At 39.7% G+C, this 16,855-nt stretch overlaps 1 protein-coding gene across 4 annotated transcripts in view; it reads right to left on the bottom strand.

The window, feature by feature from the left end:
• pak5 (p21 protein (Cdc42/Rac)-activated kinase 5) overlaps positions 1 to 16,855 on the bottom strand; it is a 76,217-nt gene that overhangs the window by 48,565 nt on the left and 10,797 nt on the right. For 2 of the 4 annotated variants that reach the window (XM_036549401.1, XM_036549403.1), the window contains exon 2: positions 11,429 to 11,490. The exons of 1 other annotated variant lie outside the window; for it this stretch is intronic. In XM_036549401.1, coding sequence (XP_036405294.1) covers positions 11,429 to 11,483 — 55 coding nt within the window. In that variant the 5' untranslated portion in view covers positions 11,484 to 11,490. Of the gene's footprint in view, positions 1 to 5,620; positions 5,738 to 11,428; positions 11,491 to 16,855 lie in introns of those variants that run through there. One more of the 4 variants, XM_036549402.1, reaches the window with a different exon arrangement.

Below are 16,855 nucleotides of genomic sequence, written 5' to 3'. Positions count from 1 at the left end.
TTTTCAACCTCGGCACAATACACCTCTTCATTTCTGACTAACGCAGGACGTAGGACGAGCAGCTTCAATGTGATCCCTTTATGAGCTAACAAAGCGTTGTATTTCATGGGCACTTCTATCTTAAGCTTAAAAGCAGAACACTTTTATGCAGTGTGTAGTATATTTCTGAGGGGGGAAAAACATTTTTGTGGTCCATGGTGTAAGTTCTGTGTGAACTTTAAACTGATTTCACAGTTGATATTCTGAGATTATATGTAAAAATGTCTGAACACAGAAGTTTGAATGTCCAGTCTCCTAGACTAAGTACTTAAGCAGATTTGAAAATTCAGCAACAGTTGTCCAATTGCATATCACTTGTTCACTTGTTAGCTTGCATTTTAGATGGCATATTGATATTGATGTTTTCAAAAGACCTGTTGGCTATCCAGTCAACTTAAGATATCAGACCCCTCAAAGACATTATAAAGGAATGCTTGTAAAATTTACAGAAAGCCAGATTTTCTCAAGGTCACGTTCTATTGAACACACATATCGTTTACCTGTTTTCCAAACACCATTTGACTTATGATTAAGTTTACTTTAAAACAGGAAACACCACACAATATGTTGCTGTTACTGCTTAACCTGTGAGGTTGCTGAGGTGAAACATAGTTGAAATTAGTACATCTCACACAGCAACACCATCCAATTGTTAATTAAAATCTATAATGCTGTCAAAACAGGATGACTCTGGGGCTATAGCAACATAAACAATGTAGTCTTCTTATTTAGTTTCTAAGAGGAGAACCAAAAATAAATGTCTCACTGTCAACTGTCATTAAATCAGGTAATGTTTTGAATCTATTGTTATTCATTTTCTTTTGATCAAACACTTCAAATCCTTTTTCCAAATCCGTCTTCAAAAGGCTCTTATAGGAAGCATGAAGTCTAAATCACTGTTGGACAGTAAACGTCCTGGTGGGCTTTAGCCCATAAAAAAACAGAGCATTTCTCACACACTGGAAAAAAAAAAGGGAGGAATTTATCAGTGACCGTCTCCTGATGGATGCGTCTCCATCTGAGTGCTTGAGCTGAACGCACACGGAAAGCAGATAGCCCAAGCTCACGCTAAGGGTTGGATTCATCGGCTAGGGGCCCCTGACTCACCCTCATATTTGCCCCTCTCTGCCATCTGCCGCCATCTGAAAAACGGCGGGAGTTTTCCCAATCTCGACTGCTTGCGTGAAAACAGCACGCCCGTCAGCTGGAACTTCACCAATTTCTCCCCTGTTCGGTGGAGTTGGTCCATGTCTATTTCAGTTCTCCGGCCAGAGTCACTCCCCTGAGGCTTGTGGGATTGGGGGGGGGGGGGGGGGGGGGGGGTTATAATGGGGGGGCTCCTAGACTCATTCCTTCATTCTTTCCATGTTTTACACAAAGCCATAAAGGCATGACAAGCTAACATTGCATATCACCCAGTGTGCTTACCTAATTAACACTATATAGTCTTCCTATGGCCCCTATGTTTTCCTTGATCTGCACTCGTGCTTGGCCAGGATTTACTCAGATGATAACATACTGAAGCAAAGTATGACACATTAGGCTGCCTGCCAATCAGCTGAGTCTTAAATAAAGATTTCCAAATGCATAAATGAATGCATTGACATTTATTTGACGCGGACATTTGTTTTTGACACATATTTTTTTTTCTTATGTAACCCATTGATGTTTGTGATGAATTTCAAACGGATAACGCTCTATTATTATAATATTTTTTTTATTAACATGGCAAATGCGCAGACTAGTTACTTTGACCCTTTTGGTCAGCTGTAGTTAGTTAACAAAATTGATTGCCAAAGATTTATGGCTATATAGCTAATTACCCAGATTGTGACAGAGAGAAAAATGAAACTGAATCTTAGAATGTATTTTTTATTATAAAACACTTCAGAATGGTTTGGTTCATAAAAGTAAATTAATTTATAGTTGAACGGAATTTCAGTATCACAGAAGTACATCGAAGCTAAACAACGTTAAGAATCATGCAACAGACATGAACAGTTTCATCAAAGTCTGTCGATCTTAGAATGTGGAAATCCTTGCATGCTTGTGAATCAGACTGCATCTAACAAATTGGCTACAGCAATTGCTAAGTGGGTCGCAAGTGACTGCAGGCTGCTCAACATGAAGGATTGGGGTCTGAGGGATGTTCTTAGACTAGTTTTTGCTGGCAACTGGCCAGGAAAATAGAAAGTACCAAAAAAGTCATTCTAAACACATATACAGACATTGGATTTTTAGGGTCAATACTGATTTTAAGCTATCTTTCAGACAATGAACTTTTATGAACCAATAGGTTACTCAGCGCTGGTCAGCTGAACACCTGATCAGAAGTGGTTGCACTATTTCATGCTGAATTGAAGCCACAGGAAGCAAGCATCACGGGTAGGGAGGGAAATTTATCTGCCTCTTGCCAGCCTATGCGGATATATCTGTCAGCCTGTAACAGTCATTTACAAGCAAACTGCCAATTAAAGGAAAACTTCAGAGATCTTGTTAAGTTTTAACATACTTAAATGCGTCCTGTGGAAGAATAGTTATCAAGACAGGCCAATAAGTATTCAGCAATTACACAGAGGGATTTTTTTTTTTCATTCATTGAACATGGCAGAAATTTATCAACCAGCCAGGTTGTAAGTGTCATCTTCAACCCAATTCAGGGTTGATAAGGACAAGGCTAAAATACTGGATGATGTTAAAGGCCAGACTCCTAGGAAGCAAGTATATTCACCAGAATTCTGGTATTCTTGCAGTTTCTTGAGAAACTGCCGTGCCTTTATTCATCACAAAATTGATTTCTCTCCCACCTGTAGGACTGTAACTCCCGCTAACAACATTGTATTCACGGTAAAATTCAGGACTTGATTTCTGACAGGTATACATTAATGTTCACAGGCATATGCTGTAACATAAATGCAACAGCCTACTCCTGTGCTTTAAAGAATACAAATCAGGTCATAACTACACAAAAGAATTTTATATGCATTATATAGACAATATAGGCATGTCATGAGCTAAGGTAGTGTCACATCTTTGAAACTTTGCACCCATTTTAAAAGTTATTTAGTTCGCTTTTATTATGTAAAGGTTGTTTAACAACCCACTAATGCTGAAGGATTTCAGAAGAACTCCCACAAGCACTGTTCTGATAAAAATCAGCAGTCGGTGAAACTCACCGAGATGTCAATTCACACTTGACTGAAATTACAGAGGAATTACTGAGGTAATTTAGCAATCACAGGAGGTCTTTTGGCCAGGAATACTTGCAGACGATGTTGTTCGCGAGTTGGCTCACTCGCATGGGAGTAAATTAAAGCAGCCTGATAAAATGTATTGATGTCACAGAAAACTGTGGACCCCAATTAATGTACTCCCAAGTGAGCAGTGCTTAGTCAGACCGTGGATGTCAGTCTCATATCAGGCTCTGTTGCACTATGCTGAGTCCAAAGCATGAAACACCCACAATGTAAATGTATTTGCTTGGCAGACCTCACTATCCAAGGTGAATTACATTACTTACATTTCTACCTCTGAAAGTTTACCAAAGCCTTTCTTGGTTAAGTTCTACAGCTAATTTTCTCAAGTGTGCAAAGGCCATGCTCAGCAGTAAGAGCTGCAACCTTCTGGTTACAAGCTGAGCTCCCTATCCACAATACTATGCTTCGAACCTGTTAAACAGTTCTGCTGCAATGGTCGATATTACTGAACTCACCAATGAGAAAAACTCCGAAAAGCACAGCAACCACCCACCCGGATTACATATATAGCAACCTTCTAGTTACACACCTGGATCCCTTCCCACTTCAAAGCACAGATTCTGCCCGGTTCTACTGTTTCTGATTGCAGTAGTGTCACCTCCTTTCCTAAGACCAACCGCATGAAATCCATCACTGGGCCCCCCAGCTTACAGCTTTGGAACGCAGCCCTTTTTCCCTGACGTTGATTGGCCCGGCACTCAATCACCTGCCCTGGACAGGATGCCAGCACCTTCTACACCTACTACCTACTACCTTCCCCTCTGCCACCAGGTGTAGATGAGTGTTCACCATGATCCTGGGGGCACACCGTGTACACTGGTATTTGTCCTGCCTGAGCTCTCAATTATGTAAGACTGAGCAGTCGACTGCCCACTGATCTAGGTTTGGTATTACTGGTAGGTGTCTGTGCTGTTATGTGTTATGTGGTTAATGTGTCTGCTAGAGAGACAAGTGACTCAGCTTATTACTCATCATTTTTAGAAATGCTAATTATTGTTCAATTTAATTGATTAACTAGGAGGTCAGTTACCTTAGGCGCTAATTAATTGAAAAAAATAATTACTATTAAACAAGACAGCTGCCTGAACTCTGTTAATTAACCAATCATAACAATAAAAGACTTACATGTTACTTTATGAGCACAACCACAGCTCTAACAATTCATTTCTCTGTTGGAAGACACAAAGCAGATCATTTTATGAATCCAACTTAGTTGGATCAAAAACCCAGTAATACAGTGTGGCCCAAGGCTAGGTTTTGGAAACAGTGTTGTAAAGAATGACATAACATTTCTTAAAAATTGTAAACAGTCTTGTTACGACAGGACTGGGTGCTGAACACATACCCTTCTGATGTAAAATTGAGAACCAGCCACAAAACCATTGGGAAACTCATACAATCTCTCAAAGGGACTGCAACATCTGACTGTTAAGTGTTTCACATACATTGTACTAATTACTGAGAACAAATTACAGTCAAGATTTTTGTAGGTCACCACATACAATAGACCGGAATATGTTTCTTTAATGTAATGCCACCAAAAAATGAATGCCCTAAGCAATTTTGTTTCATTTTCAAAAAAATTTAGTTATAAATCTAGCATTATTTTATCAAGGTGTAACAGTCTTATATTAAGAATATATTAGCACGACATGACTAGGACTAATTAGTTACATAATTACATTTCCAATATTTTTCACGTTCACATTCTTCACATAATTCACATTCTGTCTACTCATGAAACTGTTGAGACCCTTGGCTGTTTGGTGCTGCTGTGGAAACACAATATTAACACATATAGTCTTATTAGCAGGGAGAGGAACTGTTCTGTTTTTTTTTTTTGTTTGTTTGTTATTTACAAGAATAATTGGGTCACTCCTATGAAGTCCTCCCTGCCAATATTTCTCACAGGAAGTGCATACATTTTAGGACCCGAAATTCAACCAAATGGACTGCATGGGACTGCAGATGGAAAAGACCTTGCTCAAAAGCCTGGCATCATCAGTACAGAGCAAGCACATAAAGTACTGTGAATCTCAGGGATAAAAACTGCTGATGGACAAGCAAAATCCTCTCCATGAGAATGGTTGCCAGATCGCCGGATGTGCTGCCTGCTATATACTGACCACACAGACTGAACACCACACTGATTCTAGTGTCAGGCCTACATTACAAAGCAAACTGTAATGGTGAAAACTCAGAAGTGCTTCATTCAAACGGTAATAGGACAGGTTAGCAAGGTGTTGAGCAAACAAGTAACATCTACAAAAAAGTTTATTGAGCGTTGCTCAGTTTCGGTGTTGACACCAAGGACTGTACCTTACCTGGAAAATGATTCATTGCTCCATTTAACCAATGGAACAGAAATCTTTGTCTTAAGTGGAACAATCACTGCACTTTCAGAGGCTATACAAATATCTGTAGTCAAAATCATCAGGACAGACTAGAAGGCCATCAAACTCAGGAGAAAAAGAGTAAAAAAGTAAAAGAAAGATTGAGACAGTATCCAGAAGAAGTCAGTACAGGATGAAGAAAAAAAAAAGCAGCATGTCATTTCCATTTGCCCCCCTTGCACAGTCTGGTGGCTCCCAATGAGCAAGAAAAACACTGTCGCCCGAGCCTAATAACAGCCAGCGGAAGGTGGGACGATTCGCCCTCAGCCCTGGCAGTCCCTCCTGGAGCAATCCTGGACAGCGCCCTGCTCAGGAGTCACATCAGGGAGCCCTGTCCCTCAGCTGCCCCGGCCCACGCTGCCCCTCTCCGGAGCCTAGAACCCGGAGAACCCTGTCGTCCTTGCGAAACGGCTCCGGTAACCACAACATCCGGTCTCTCTTTCTCTCTCTCTCTCTCTCTCTCCCCCCGCTCTGCGGAGGACACAGCAGAGGAGACGGCACTGCCCTACCGCGGCAGTCTGTTTTATCACCAGCTAACTGTGGCAGAAGGGTGAGACACCTGCTTCAGTCAGTAATGGCAGCTTGTGCCGCTGAATGCTTTTGGATTTTTTTTTTTTTTTTTTTTTTTGCCAAAGATGAATGGAGGCATTAAAGAAGGCATAAAGCTCTCTATGAAGTCTGGAAAAGATTGAGACCAAGACCTACAAAGAAATTTGTATCCTCCAATTCTCCAGGGGGTCACGGTTATGGGGTCTGGATGGCTCAGATAAACAACAGTTTTGGGGGTCTATCCATCGGCATGCCAAGGATCCACTATCCATTTGCTCCCATGTCTATTTTTACAGATGTATTATAAATAGACCCACTACTACATTTTTGGTGCTGATTCTTAAAATAGTTTGCAGTTCTGTTTGTTAATATAATCAGAGATGGGGCAAAATGAGGCAAAACTTAATCATAAGCTGATGCAGCCCTGCTCTGAGGTTATTCCATATACATGGAAAATGTGAAAAATTAATTTTGTCTGTGGTTGTAATCACTGGTAAGTGCAAACTTCAAAACTAAAAGGTGAAAAAAAACTCAAAAGCAGTATAAAAAAAGGTGCATCAGTAATGCAGGACTTGACAGGATTTGCAGGTGAGTCAAATCCAGGATGAATGAAAAAAAAAATTAAACTGTATTACAAGCAGGCAGGTATGAAGCATGGAAATGGGTCATACTGGAGAATTTGACTTAAAAAAAATACAATGAATCATAAGCACAAATGAAAAAGGAGTAGAAGCAATTAAAATCAATTTAAAACTGATCAACACTTTAAATCATTAAATATGAACAGCAAGCATAATCAAGCCTATGTTAGACAAGCTGTATGTCATCATCACTAGGATATTTTAGTCACTGAGGCCAGTTACTCCCTGCATACTCCTTTATACTGTCTTAAGCTCCACATTCTGCTCAGACCAGCAGTTCTGGAATCATCTCCAAGATTTCCACAATGGCCTAGCCGTGCAGACAAATTTTGTCCAAATGTTCAAAAAACTATTTCACTGAAAAGAAAATCAAAAACCTGGACCTTGTTCTCAGGCATAGGATTTCCTTGCCCTGTAAAATCGAAAGGGGAAAAATGACAAAAATGACAGAGGCATTTGGTAAAATAGTTTTTCAACCACAGTGTCTTTTAAAGTAGAGCAGGCTGGCATTAATTAGACAAGGTATTTGGGGCAGGATGTCAATCTTAATCGTATAGATGTTGCCCAAGAGGAAATGAAGCCAGATCCCTCTCTTCAGATATTTTACCAGAAGTAAAAACATTCAATTTGATTTCTGTAATTAATTTGAGTGAACCACATATATCTGCAGAGCAGCTTTCAGTAGTTGTGAAAGAGCTACTACTGAACAAAGAGGTAATAATATGATGGAAAATATGGTCATGTTGCAATGTTAATTTGCAGTTACCGGAATTTCTTCAGTAGTGTGTGGATTAGTACATAAAAGAAAGCAGCAATTACGCTGAAAAGTAGGAAAAGTAGATGCAGAATTGTTAACTGCCACCAGCTTTCCTTCACAGCATTTGGGCACCTTGATCTCTTCAACATTTTATTTTATCAGACTAGCCAATGATTTCCGACAGCAGAAAATTTAAGGTGGTGAGCAACCAGAAGAGACATTTACCATCCGACCTAATCTCACAGTTTACAGAGTTTACCTTTAACAATGCACTTGAATGACATTTAGACTTGACAAACGGGAAGGACTACACCAGCTTTCTCAGTGAACGTGTTCACCCCATACTCCTCTCAGATCATCATCTCCTCTCCTCTCAGAGGATGACAACAATGACTGGGGAAAGTGTGGATGGCTCAGCACTCTGGAAGCAGTGCCATCAGCTTTCCCAGGTTGTTACCACCCGCCTTGGACTCACAACACTAAACTGATCGCTGCAGATTGATTTTGCACCTTTGCCACCTGTCTGTCAGAACAGATAATACAGAGCACTAATTAAAGAATGAAATTAGGCTGTGACTGTTATTGCTCTGCTTTCTTTTCCAGTTGAAAGTACTTACAGATTTTCATTTTTGCGTGCACGCTTAGTGCTCCAAATGTTAAGGACTTCCTCTTTTCTCAGTTGCAATGTAACTGAATAATCCGACATCTGTTCTGTAACCATGAAAACAAAACTGCAACCCAGCACGAAACACGTTAAACTTATGTAGGAACCCTTGTGGTAGAATCCTCCCTCCTCCTTTCCTTTTAATGGATTACAAGGCCAAAAAAAAAATCATCCAATACAACAAGCATCTGTAGCTAGCTAAAACTAGACCTTCATCAGACCTTGCAATCAGACTATGTGGAGGTTTATATAATGGAATATAAACAATACATTCATTAAAATATAGCCATAGCGGGAAGGAATGGAATATAGGAATAAGGAATATTGCATATAACGGAATAATACATTGCACTTACATTGTAGCATTCATTCTAGATCTCAGGAAAGGAGGCAAGGTGACTACCTTCAACCACAAACAATGTACAGCACCAATCTGGGTCATGCACAGCGGCCAATATGTGCCAAAACGCTCACCAAACATCAGCTGAGGTAAAGAGGATGGGGGATTTAGTTTGCTAATTGAACTCTGATGTTTAGCTAGTTCAGAAATCAGGGGAGGATAACGGGTAACCCCCTACATATTACAGTAAGCATCATGGAATCTTTGATTGTGGTTACTCAGGTTACTGTTGCTGCGGTTTCTGTTACTTTTCCTTCATCACAGTGTCCCCTTCTCTGTACTGGGGAACTGGTCTCTGCTTGGTCCACAGAGCAGACTCCCCCCAACACCATTTCCAGCAGCAACCTGGATTTTCCAGAAGGTAAATCATCCAAATACTAATCTGGTCCAGCCCCTCTTAGTTACAGCTGTTCATCAAGAGAAGATTACAGGGTGCTGCTGGCTGAAAAGCAATTTTGATTTGAGTATTACAGTAATTATTGCTGAATGTATTGATCCTTGAACAGTTCCCCCCGTGTCTTAGTGATTATCACTAACAACCTGTAACCGCCTGGTAAATGTGTGTGTTAGAAAAGATTTAAGATCAAGTCTTGATTGAGTAAGTTACTTTGACCATATCCATATACCTTCAAGATATTTTAGAGGGGTAGACTTTTCTAAACGTGCTTTTTTTTCAACTATGACCAAGACAGGGATTTCATTACTTTAACACCCACAATAAAAACATTTACATGTATAGCTAATACTGTGTGGGATTCCTGCAATATTTAGCCCGCTAATACTACTGTGAGCTTAATTCAAGCCATAGACAGAATGGTAGCATTTTAATCACAAAGTTCCAGGTGTTTCTACATCTTGATTGTATACAGCCCCACTGAGGCTTTTAATTTCCATTTTGGTTTCTAAAACCGATGATTCATCCAACGCGTTTCAGGCACTACACACAAGATATTTGTAACAACATGCCAAGGGCAACATCTCCACACAACAGGCATCACCACAGACACTCTAAAAAAGACAGCTTGTCTGAATGGAGCAGATTTTTTTTTTTTATGGCTTTTGACCTCTGAAGTCGTCCATTTGCTGGGATGAATAGTGGGCCTGACATCAATAGAGCTCATCGGCTTGTTTCATAGCAGGTCTATGAATAGCCGGCCCATGGCCTACAGACATTTAAAATGTTTGACTTTGAGCACCTTTAACGGTCAGTTGTTGCTGCTAAATGAACCATTCAGAAAGCCATTTCACGTGGGCCTAAACGCCACGTGTCCATGACCATGTTATGGGGACAGTGCAAACAATCCCTCTGGCCATGACAATAAAATGCATTATTAGTCTACGTCATGATTCAGCTTTAAAGCATCGGGTGATCTCTTTTTAAAACTTCATAATCTGCCACGTGTAATTACACATACATGAACTGTGTTTAAAAGACAAGCATATGTTCTGTCCTTTTTCAAATGTTTTTTTTCATTCTTCTACTTCTGTAAAGTACTTTGTGTTGTAGCCATGCATGAGCGGTGCTTCAGAAATAAAGGTAGTTAATAATATTATTATTAATCTACTCAATTTAAACAAGAAGGCTTAAAACTGCTTTAAGCCTTAAAACAGACTCAGATCCAGTTTGATTTTTGTCCACTTTGAAAAGATGAGGTTCATATGACTACTATTGCATGCACTGAATAAAATCAGTTGCAACAATAATAGCTACATTCATTCTCCTGTGCTACACTGTACTCTGGGGCTCTCATCTCTCTTAAAAGGTAGTTAGTCTGGGGCTAAATGTCACATAAAATGGGTCAACTGATGCTCACAGGAAAGAAATGAAGGTCTGGAACAAATAAACTGCAGAGACTTATTTTTATATACATGTGTATATTGTCAAGACTGCAAGGAGGGCTACAGTCCTCAAATGCTGATTAAATGTCTCTGATTAACCTTAGCTTTTTCTCTAATTGCTCTTGCTAACTTTCCATTGAATCAGTCCAAGTTGAAGTTTTCTGGCAAAAGTTTTTTTTTTTTTTTTTTTTGAAGTCCAAGCTAAGAGAGTACCTTTTACCCTGTTACTAGACTTTATGTTCATATGAGTATAAATGTTCATACATGAATAACCCTTAATGTATACATATTAAAATGTTGTACTGTGTTTCTCCACGTGGACTGCATAGTCTTTACTACATTTATTTACAGACACCAATGTATGGCCAACTTTGTTCACAATAGCCAGGGACAATAAGCAATTTTAGGTTCCAAAGAGGTCTTATCCTGTTCACCTCCTCAGCTCAGACAGTTAATTAAAATCTATTTTGTGTTCCTTTATGCCAAGCAAACCACAGCTGATACTAAGAGTGCGTTTCCAAAACAGAGAGTAGAGGGTGGATCCTGCATCATATACTCTGTGACTTTTCCTGAGCAATGAAATGACCTGACTGACACTGTTCTCACAGTGACCACCTGCATTCGTTCTATCCATCCTGACTTCTTTTCTCTGGGACCCATGTGTGTATGCTGGTTTTGGTTCCGACCACTAGCCCTGGCTCAATCAGTCCACTTAGTTCAACAGCTGCATACCTTTCCACTGAAACCTTTCCCATTTTACACAACATTTGAGTACAGTGTGCATGGGCAGTCCTTAGCTGCAATGACTCATTCTATTAAAAATGCTTTAGTCTACTTCTTGTGAAGAAAAACTGAGAGCATATTTTGTAGCAAAAACCAACATACATACCGGCCCTCCAGGAACTGAGTTTGAAACCTCCTGGTTTTATGCAAAAGGTGATCATTCATTACCTGTAGCAAAAGACAGGCAAACTGCAACTCTTAGTAATGCTATTCAAAGGTATTACTCATCAATGAAGCAATAATATACCACGGAATTTGTGGTAATCAACCCTTGGTTCGAACTTGAATTATCTTGCAGGCAAATGGTTGATGAGCTACAGTGGGTGAAATGACAAATTTAGAGCAGAGACTGCACTCATCAAACAGACATCAGATGACACTTCATTGATTCCAGCAAGCTATTACTTCAGGGCTGTTTTCACTTCATGTAAAAATGCTTTCTCTCTCAAGCCGAAATTAAATGCACAAGAAAAAGCTTTTTAGCTAAACTTCCCGCGGTAACAATTTTGACATTTCCATTATATTAATGAGCTTTTTTTCTGAAGAATGGACACAATCATGACATATATTTTTAGATACATGGAGGATGCTAAAAAAGTAAGACTATGATATGGCCAAAGACAAAACAAGACATAAAGCATGTTTTTCATAAATGTGTTAATGAGCTTATTAAATGCTGTACTGAAGTTGAGTTAACACATTGATATGACAACGGCAATTTGCAGATTGATATTTCGCCTGTTGGTGAAACAACATTCTCAGCGCTATGTAATTTCAGACTACATGTCCAGTTTTTTAACTAACGTAACAAAAATAGGTCATTCAAATAAACCTCATGCTGTGTTTGACATTAAGAACACAAAATTCGCATAAAACAAATCGTAATGAACAATCTTTTATGATCATGTGTTAAATGAAAAAAAATGAAAAAACCAGCTACCCATCTAAAATAAACACAAACTATGAGTTGGGGTTTACGCTGCTAACACTACCTCCTATACTCTTCTCTTAAATGCAAAAAAGTGCACTGTAATGTTCATCAGTCTGTTTTACCATGTAGATGAACTGAAGCCTGACGAGTCATATTTTCAATAAGCCTCCATGTGAAGGCGTTTGTCAGACATCTGACGGGCAGATCTATTACATTTGTTTTCTTAAGTGAGCTGCTGCCGCTCAGTGAGAGAGAGAGAGCGAGAGAGAGAGAGAGGGAGAGTAAGACGGAGAAAAGGACACAGAAAGAGAGAGAGAGAGAGAGAGAGAGATCACCCATCAGTGACTCCTTTCTGTTTCCCCGCATCACCACAGACTGACTCATACCATTGCACATGACTTCACAGGCTGACAGATCGGCTGATGAGGAGGCTGGACAGAGAAACGAGGAATGCTCTGCCGGGCGGTAGTTTCAATGGCGTGGCTGTGGGATCAGACAGTCCTGAGACTTTTTGGTCCCAAAGCATTTTTAACCCCCCCCCCCCCCCCCCCCACTCTCTGCCTTCCGCTATTTATATCGCAATTTAATTACATACATCCCATCTGCCATGGGTACCTTGCCTGGAGAGGACTCGTCAAGTCTCATCTCACTCAAAGCATTTGGCCTATATCATGCACCGTACCAACGCCCACACGCATACGTGCACACGCACACATACACACGCCCACGTCCGCCCACCCACGCTCAAACTCCTCTTACAGAACAGGGACTGCGAGGCAGGATGCACCCACTCATAGTGCATCAGTGAATTCTGGGAATTTCTCTTCGTGTCCATGACAATAGACATACATTTACTGGACCCAGAAAAAAATCACCTCCAACAAGGTGTTAGCTAAGATCACGTTTCAGTATCAGGACTGATCTGGCCTCATTAACCTTTGTGGCACTTTTACAATTCGTTTTTTTTTTGACATTCAGACCTAGATCCAATCTCGTCCCAACAGTGTTTTGTCCCTAGCTTTGACATGTAGATGTGCATTTCACGTTTTTTTTTTTTTTCCAATTCTCAGTTCACTGAGGTACTTCATGATTGAAATTGGTATCCTTAACACTGTGGACTCATTTAAATGCTAAAAAGAAAACAGTGCTCAAGAATGAATCAAGAAAATGACTTCAGACTGTCTTATTACCATCTTGCTGATGATTGACAAGGCATGCTCCACTTGCCAAATGTCTCATAAGTGAAATATCTCTCGGTAACTTGTTTTTCTTTTTTTTCCTGCGCTCATTACTCTGTCACGAAGCAGACACCTGTCTTCAAGGTGATTTCCATTTCAAGTTACAACTGCCAACCTGAGAATCTAGTCTGAGAACCGACAGGTTAAAAGCCCTGGTCCTTAACCATGAGGCCACACTACCACCTGAGTCACCTGAGTTACATTACATTAAATTACATTACTGTCATTTAGCCGATGCTCTTACCCAGAGTGACTTACACAGATTACAATTTTTTACATGTTATCCATTTATACAGCTAGATATTTTACTAAGGCAAGTCTGGGTTAAGTACCTTGCAAAAGGGTACAGCAACAGTGCCCCAGTGGGGAATCAAACCAACAACCTTTCAGTTACAGGCCCTGCTCCGTACCACTATGCTACACTGCCACCCGAGTTCCTTCCTTTACCAGCCTCTGTGGATGGATCACTCAGTATGGCCAGGCTATCCATGACCTGTTTGTTCCCCAGAAGCCACAAAAATTAACCGTTTAAGCGTTACACTAGCCGACCGTTAACATTTCCACTGAGGTGCTTCTAACCTGGGAGGATCGATACAGACAGCATCAAAGCCAGTCCCTCAGTAAAGGACAGAGCCCTCGTCAGTTCTGTGGCTGATTATGAAACTCCTCACGCATTTACAGAGGGCCTTTCTCACTTGTGTATTCAAGCCCATTACCATCTCTAGCTGGTCTTGTTAAAACACCAGCTGTAAATAATAAAAAACCTAGTCCTGGGTGCAGAATAGCAGCCAGAGGAAACCCAAGGGGGCTGACATAATATGAGTAGCATGCAGAAGCCGGTTCACAAACGCATAACTGTCATATCGAGGCTTCATCTCAGCTCAGTCCTTCTGTTTTGTGCTTGTGAAAAACAGCCACAGGCCTCATTCTAAAAGGGAAGCGTTGTACCCTGGTAAAAACAGCTCAGCTGTTTAAAGTCATGACTTCGAATTTTTCTCGCTAACTATCCTTTTCATCTGGCTTCATTGTAGGAATTTTTCATTTTGAGATGAAAAATCTCAAAAATGTATTAAATAAAACAAAGAAAATGTATAGTTCCAGATACAAACCCCTTGTCAAGATTAAAACGGTCTGATCCTTATGGGATGGCATTAAGACACAGTGGGAGTGAAAACCTGATAATGAAAACCTGTCTAGGAGAGTTTGGAAATAATATTTAAACTAATCTCAAAATCAATGCTGCTATGCTTGTTGAACAGGGGAGTCCATATACACTACAGGAAAAACCACCAAAGCATCAATAATTTCAACTATACATATTCATATTTGTGACATAAATTGTATTTGACATGCAGTTAGCTGCTACAACTTTAGAGTCATAAAAAGCCATAAGATATAGCCCAACGTAGTGCTGAGTGGCAGAGGACAGTACCCAACCCCAGGGAGAAAAGGTGACAGCTTTAGTCACACCAAATGAGAGCATCCACATAATTACAGCCAGTGTCCTCTCTCCTGGGCTGGTAACCACTAAGGGTCATTTGGCAATTAAAACTGTTCCATCCTGTCACTGTGAATACAGCTCCAGACAGGACATTATACCCATTAGAACTGAATGATGCCCTATCAGATGTGACTGTGATTTGTGAAGACACAGTCACATGTCCCTTTTTAAAGATTTAAATACATAAGGGTTTGTAATAAGCGGCATGAACAAATAACCAGGAATTCCATTAGTTATTAGTGGCTACTTAGCTAGCAACACTTAACATATGAATACTTAACAAATGAACAAATAATTACATTTTGAGGTAATGTCATGTTATATTGATACATTAAAACAGCTGTGTATTGTCCTCACAAATATATGATGATATACATGATGAGAATTATGTTTTAAGTACTGAACTCAGTTCTAACTGTTAAAGTTTAACCACATAACCCGGAACATTTGATAAGGGTTCCTCAACACTTTTACACATGTTTGTAACCCCTCCTACACTGAGTGCTTTACGTTGAAGACAAAAAACACTAAACACGACATGTAATCTAAATAAAATGCGCTTTGCCCTTACTTTTGAATAGCACAGTTAGGCAGGTATAAGATTTCATTCACTTTTGATTCTTCAAGGACATTTTTCATTTATTTCAGTACCTGTGCTGCATATAAAAAAGTAACACTTGCTTAAATTCTCAGTACTGAGCTAAGGATAAAGTTTTATTCTTCTAGGTTGTAAATATCAACCTTTCTCTACAGCTGTTGAATGTGAATGATGGGCGGGTCAAATTGCAGCCTTTAAGACTGACATATAAGGAACTCCTCCTAATGAGCCACTTAAGTGACTGAGCATAAAACTCAATATTCATTGGGCTTCTTCACTTGAGGTAATTTTTCACTAACAGACTCAGTGGCTGTAAGCTTAATCAGACTTCATCTTTAATGCATTTTCAATACATATTCTTTGCAGTCTTTACTCTGTTTGGAAAAACGCTCAACAGATTTTATTCAGATTAAGATCTGAGATATGTATGCATTATAATTCCATGATTGGTTTGTAACTATTCTATTCTGCTCCTGCGTGTGCCTACGTAAGTATTATTTTAAGACATACTAAAACATTAGCACAGCAGTACAGTAGAAGAAAATGCCAGGTAAATACAGAACAATGGCCTAATCAAAGACAAATCTTATTATTAGAGCTCATAAACACATTATTAGAATTGCTTCAAGTAATAGTTTTATTTGGCTGCCTGGGCATGAATCCAGCCCCTCTGTCATTTGCAGTCAATTAGTTACTTTGGCTCTTGTTTCTCCTCATGTTCATTCTTCATGTTTTCCAAAAACAACGGGAGACATGTATATTATTCATACTTTAAAAGTGTCCATGAAGTATGCATATGCATTTAATGCGGGATTCAGGTATCCTCTTTCATCTTGCGCACACTGAAGTTGAATTAGCCTTATTAAAACTGCACTGCAAGCCTCAGAGGAAACTCACAACAAAATTTCATACTGAAAGGCTTCCAAAGTGGATCTAGTACTAATGGCAAAACTGACAGAAATATGGAGTTTCACTTCAGGGTGGTCATTTTAGGTGGTGTGAGGAGACAATCGATTTAATTCCAGTCTAGGGCTATTAGGTAAAAAAAAAAACCTGTCATAGACAAAATGCACTTACATTTACTTTGCTCTTAATCTTCAGACTCAATGAAAAACACAGGTCATCGTTTTAGCCATCGCTAAAAACAATAGCACAGTTCTGCTGTGTTTGGGTATACAGGCATGCCCTCTCTCTACAACAGCTCAGTTTACAACTACCCACGTTTATGACATTGATAAAAATTGAATCGTTTCACAACACTACAA

This window comes from Megalops cyprinoides, chromosome 17 (genome assembly GCF_013368585.1).
Source record: "Megalops cyprinoides isolate fMegCyp1 chromosome 17, fMegCyp1.pri, whole genome shotgun sequence".
Lineage (NCBI taxonomy): Eukaryota > Metazoa > Chordata > Actinopteri > Elopiformes > Megalopidae > Megalops > Megalops cyprinoides.
This window is presented reverse-complemented; position numbering and strand designations above follow the sequence as displayed.